This window comes from Cucurbita moschata, unplaced genomic scaffold (genome assembly GCF_002738365.1).
Source record: "Cucurbita moschata cultivar Rifu unplaced genomic scaffold, Cmos_1.0 Cmo_Scf00023, whole genome shotgun sequence".
NCBI classification, from domain to species: Eukaryota; Viridiplantae; Streptophyta; class Magnoliopsida; order Cucurbitales; family Cucurbitaceae; genus Cucurbita; species Cucurbita moschata.
The window spans coordinates 1,015,296-1,021,123 of NW_019268539.1; the positions used below are offsets into that span (position 1 = coordinate 1,015,296).

A 5,828-nucleotide genomic window follows, 5' to 3' on the forward strand; every position below is an offset into this window, starting at 1 on the left:
TTTTTTTTTTTTTTTTTTTTTTTTTTTTTTTTTTTTTTTTTTTTTTTTTTTTTTTTTTTTTTTTTTTTTTTTTTTTTTTTTGAAGTGGGTTGAATTTTTAGAAAATTGAAAAATTTTGGTTCGATTTATGGGTTTGACGTTTTTTATTGGATCAACGGACTAGCAAAAAATTATAACGCAATCTAACTCTACCGTAAGAATATTTAACATTTGTAATTGATGTTATAATTCCTTGTAACTCGAGAATGTTTGATATTTACATTTTATGAGATTTTAGTTATTAATGTGAAACATTTGTAGATATATATGATTTTTTAGAATAATTTTTTAGAAAATAAATAAATCAACGACCCGATCCAACCTAACCTAACAAAGGATTGGGCTGAGTCATGAACCTTACTCTGGTCATCTCAGGCACGAGCTTGAAATTTTGAGTTGATCCAATTTTTTTTCCAACTCAACTTGTGTATACCATACACCAAAGTACTCATATGAATATACGAGATCCCACATCGGTTGGAGAGGGGGTAAGAGTGTGGAAACCTCTCCCTAGCAGATGCATTTTAAAAACCTTGAGAGGAAGCTTGAAGGAGATAGCTCAAAGAGGACAATATTTGCTAGCGGTGGTGGGCTTGGATCGTTACAAATGGTATTAAAGCCCGACATCGGACTGTGTGTCAGCAAGGACGCTAGGCCTCAAAAGGGAGTGAATCGTGAGATCCCACATTAATGGGAGAGAAGAACGAGTGTCAACGAGAACGCTGGACTCACTCGGAAGTGGATTGTGAGATTCCACATCAATTAGAGAAGAGAACGAAACATTTTTTTTATAAGGGTGTGAAAATGTCTCTCTAGCATACGCCTCTTAAAAAAGGAACGAGCGTGAGCGATGACTCTAGGACTCTAGACCCCAAAGGGGGAGGATTTGCGAGATTCCACCTCGATTGGAGAGAGAAGAGAACAATACCTGCTAGCACCCGGCATTACAATATTACAATATTATATAACTCCTTCCATTCAACTTCACTAATTATTATAATAGTAGTTAATAAGAACTTAGGTTATTTATTTTAATAATAGTTTTTGCATTACAAACCCTAAGAAACTAAAAACAATAATGAAAATTAATTAAAAACATGAAATGCTACCAAATTAAATATGTTACTAGTTTATGCACATGTCATGATTTTTAATTGGGATGTCGTCGTCAACGTACAGTAACGTGTTGCCTTTACATAAAAAATGTTGAACACACAGCGTAAGAATTTCAAAAAATACTCAATAAGTGATCCCATCATTCCTAACACCGTATTAAAGTCATATCCTTAATTTAGTCATGTCAATAAATCTTCAAATTTTGAACAAAAAAGTTGTGAGTCTCGACGTGTAGTCAAAATTGACTAGAGATCGAGAAAAGTTTAAAAAGCTCGTTGGAAATGTAAAGCTTTAATAATTTGATACTCTTTGATAATTTCCTAAATATGTCATTTGATGTCTAATTTCTTCTCGAGAGTTTATATTCTTTCATTATCTTTTTCCATTTGGTCCACGGAAGCAAGGTAGTAGCATTTCTTTGATATCGAGAGGGTTAGCGAGTGTGAAACGATCGAGGAGAACGAGAGTATAATACTACTAGGATTATTTTATGCTAAGCTTTAGATATTGAACAAATCTATATTTTATCTTTTAAAGTTCCATACAAAACATATATTGACCTAAAAATCTTTATATTCTTATTATCAATTGATTTCATATTTATCTCATATAATATTATAGTATATCATTTTATTAAAGCTTAAATACTTTAAAATAATATCTTAAATTTTTTATTAGTTTAAAAAAAAATTATTTAATATATTAATAGTTTTTCTCCCTTTTTGAAATTTTTAGTAGATTTTTTTTTTTTTTAAGTTAATTGTATTATTTAGAAAAAAATCTATGTATTTTTTTTTATTAATTTGCCTTTATTATTATTATTATTATTATTATTATGGATTTAAAGTTTTACATATAATGCGTCAAGTTGCCGACGGGACGGAAAAATGGACCCCTCACTCGAAGATTAAAAGCCATTAGCGATCGCCACAAATTTTCACAGTCCCCTCCGCTCCAAATTCTCCGACCACCAGATGGCCCTCCTTTCGCCGGAATGTTCACGCCCATTTCTCAATGTTTTTGCGCTTCTACTGACCGTTACGGCGGCGGTGGCGGCGGCGCATTCGAAATGCGAAATCGAAGCGATCTTCAACTTCGGAGACTCCAACTCCGACACCGGCGGGTTCTGGGCGGCTTTCCCGGCGCAGTACGGACCTTACGGCATGACCTTCTTTAAGAAGCCCACCGGCCGCGCCACCGACGGAAGGCTCGTCCTCGATTTCTTGGGTAATTTTCTTTTCTTCCACCTCTGATTTTTGGATGCTTATCTGTACTTTGTTTGAGCACCGACGATTCCAAATTTTATTTATTTTATTTATTTATTTTTAGTGCTTATAGAAAATGACCTTTTAATTTCTTTTTTTTTATATATATAAAAGGAATTTAGATGTTTGATTAAAAATGTAGAAATTTAATTTTCTTTTTACTAAATTTAAAAAAAAAAAAAAAAAAACCTTTTATTTTGTCTAAAATAATATAGCTAAACTTTTTAAAAAATTCAAAAATAATTCAAAGATAATTAATAATTTTTAAAAGTTTCAATAATATTAGTAAAAAAATCAAAAGTAATTCAACTTTAGACGTTCCACCTTTAGAATATAATATCTTATCTAGTTAAGGTTGAAATTCGAAATTCTTTATGAAAATTTGACACGTCTCTTTATTTATCGAGCTTTTATGATGCAGTTAAATCTCTCAAGATGTTCGTTAATTATATCAAATTCTAGAACTAAAAATATCAAATTTATTGGTCGATGTTATATGTTTTAACTAGTTGAGCTCAGTTGAAGATTTGTATCTATGATCCATTTTACGTTTGTGTGGGTGCAGCTGAGTCAGTTGGAGTGGCATTTATAAGCCCATATCTGAAGTCAATAGGTTCAGATTTCAGACATGGAGCCAACTTCGCAACGTTAGCTTCAACGGTGCTGTTGCCAAACACCTCCTTGTTCGTCACTGGAATCAGCCCCTTTTCTTTGGCCATTCAGCTCAACCAAATGAAGGAGTTCAAGTTCAGAGTTGATGAACACTACTCTTCTTCCCATTCAAAAGGTCATCAATCTCTTTTCTCATATTTGTTTACGAACGACTCGTTCACTCTTTCTTAGCTTGTCTTAATGTCACATCGTGTCAAATTATCATTGTTCAACAAGTCTACCACATTTTATTATAGTGCCAGTCCACTTTGATTCGTTACGTATCACTGTTACCCGTACGGTTTTTCCATACCTCTATAAGGAATGTTTTGTTCCCCACTCCAACTGTTGTCAGATCTCACAATTCACCCTCCCTTTAAGGCCCAGTGTTCTCGTTGGCACACCACCTATTGTCCGGCTTTGTTACCATATGTAACCGCCCAAGCTCACAACTAGTAAATATTGTCTATTTTGCAATCAGCCTCCCAGTTTTAAAACGCGTCTGTTAGGGAGAGATTTCCACACCCTTGTAAGAAATGTTTCGTTCCCCTCTCCAACCGATGTGAGATCTCACATAGAATGTATTTTAAAGTTTATGAGATGAGATGCACTTTCCTTTTTGGTAGCTCAATCATAGTAACGTCAAAGTTAAGCAAGCATACTTAGTTTGGAGCAATTCTACGTTACGTAGCCAAATTTTTTATTATTCTAATACATAGTATGATGTTTGTTGTTGTCAGGATGGACACAACTTCCTCCACCCAAAATATTTGGAAAAGCTTTGTATACATTCTACATTGGTCAAAATGATTTCACCTCCAACTTAAAGGCCATTGGAATAGAAGGGGTTAACCAATATCTTCCTCAAGTTGTGTCCCAAATTGTTTATACCATCATGGTTAGTATCTCCTTTCTTGTTTTTCGATTCTTTTATACGATGCCATACACTCTTTCCCATCATTTATAACTTATACTATCATTCAAACTATGAGAATTTGAATATCTGACTGATAGGAAAGATTACTGATGTCTTGTTCGGTTTGAGTTAAACTTACTTGGGTTTGGGTTTGTAATTAGGAGTTATACAAGTTGGGAGGAAGGTGGTTTCTAGTGATGAATATGGCTCCGGTGGGGTGTTATCCTGCCCTTTTGGTGGAGCTTCCACACAAAAGCTCAGACCTTGACCAATATGGCTGCTTGATATCATACAACCAAGCTGTTAGAGACTACAATGCCATGCTTAAGAAACAGCTCAAACGGGCAAGAAAGGCTCTCCCTAAAGCTTCACTCGTTTACTTCGACACTCACTCTGTCATGCTGCAACTCTTCCAACGTCCCAAGTCTCATGGTATGTATGCATTGCTATTCCCTTCCTTTTCCCTCATTACTTTTTGCGTTTGGCATTGGTTTTTTAGGGCACGTGGAGAACGAAATATTATTTATAAGGGTGTGAAAACCTCTCTCTAACAGGCACGTCTTAAAAATCTTGAGGGGAAGTTCGAAAAGGAAAGCCTAATAGGGAGAGGTTTCCACACCCGTTCGGGATTCCCTAACATACATTATCCTCTTTGAGTTTTGCCTTGTGGGATTCTCCTTAAAGTTTTTAAAACGCGTCTACTAGGGAGAGGTCTCCACACCCTTATAAAGAATATTTCGTTCTTCTCCCCAACCGATGTGGGATCTCACCCCCTTCGAGGATCAGCGACGCTGGCACTCGTTCCCTTTTTCAATTGATATGTGACCTCCAATCCACCCCTCTTCGAGGTCCAGTGTCCTTGTTGGCACATCGGCTCATGTCCACCTTCTTCGGGGCTCAACCTCCTTGCTGGTACATCACCCAGTGTCTGGCTCTAATACCATTTGTAACAATCCATGTTCACCCGCTAGTAGATATTGTCCTTTTTGGGCTTTCTCTTTTGGGATTCTCATCAAGGTTTTTAAAACACGTCAGCTAGTGAGAAATTTCCACACCCTTATAAAAAAAAATGTTTCGTTCTCTCCAACCGATATGGCATCTTACAAGTGGGCTTGAGTCTTTACATCTCAACTCGGGCACAACAAGTAGAGTTGTCGAGCGTTTGAAAAATAGAAGAAAATGACTTAGTACTTCCTTTAAAAACATCCATTCTTAGAATTTCTTAAACGAGTTTTGATTATCAAAAATTTATAAAAGCAATAGTAATTGATGAAGAGCATTTAAAAGAACACTACCAATAAATTTAAAACAACTTCAAAGTCGTTCACGAGCACTTTAAAGTGCATGTCGAACACATACTTTTCAACCTCGACGTGTATAGTATATCGTGTTTAATACCAAGGACTTTGCTTTGATTTGAATTGATATCTATCAGGTCTTAAATATGGTACCAAAGCTTGCTGTGGCCATGGTGGAGGGCCCTATAACTTCGACCCAAGACTTATCTGTGGAAATAAGAAGAAGATAAACGAGAAGTACTTAACAGCAACAGCATGCTCTGATCCATATAACTATGTAAGCTTTGATGGAATCCATGCCACAGAAGCTGCAAACAAACATGTTACTTTGGCAATTCTCAATGGCTCTTATTCTGACCCTCCCTTTTCCCTTCAAAACCTCTGCAATTTCCGACCTCTCGATTGATCCCCGATCGTTCTTCAATAAAACCGTTCGATGTGAATAAAGATTTCTCTATCCCCATCGATCTCGAAATAAGATTTGACTATATGGAAAACGTTCATGATGTATACGGCTGGTTTCAATTATATCCCTTTTCACAT

General features: G+C 35.8%; 1 protein-coding gene across 1 annotated transcript; it reads left to right on the top strand.

Moving 5' to 3' along the window:
- Positions 1 to 2,025: 2,025 nt before the first annotated feature.
- Positions 2,026 to 5,828, top strand: LOC111459963 (GDSL esterase/lipase At4g01130). Its single transcript, XM_023103033.1, has 5 exons — positions 2,026 to 2,382; positions 2,986 to 3,207; positions 3,812 to 3,969; positions 4,149 to 4,419; positions 5,423 to 5,828. Exons 1-5 carry the CDS (start codon positions 2,130 to 2,132, stop codon positions 5,689 to 5,691), a joined length of 1,173 nt encoding a protein of 390 aa, XP_022958801.1. The 5' UTR covers positions 2,026 to 2,129; the 3' UTR covers positions 5,692 to 5,828.

What these genes read in the sequence shown, in the direction of transcription:
- LOC111459963 (XM_023103033.1), top strand. Translation starts at nt 2,130, where the DNA reads ATGGCCCTCCTTTCGCCGGAATGTTCACGCCCATTTCTCAATGTTTTT. An exon ending in GCTCGTCCTCGATTTCTTGG is followed by an intron (nt 2,383 to 2,985) that starts GTAATTTTCTTT and finishes GTGTGGGTGCAG; the next exon opens with CTGAGTCAGTTGGAGTGGCA. An exon ending in CTCTTCTTCCCATTCAAAAG is followed by an intron (nt 3,208 to 3,811) that starts GTCATCAATCTC and finishes TGTTGTTGTCAG; the next exon opens with GATGGACACAACTTCCTCCA.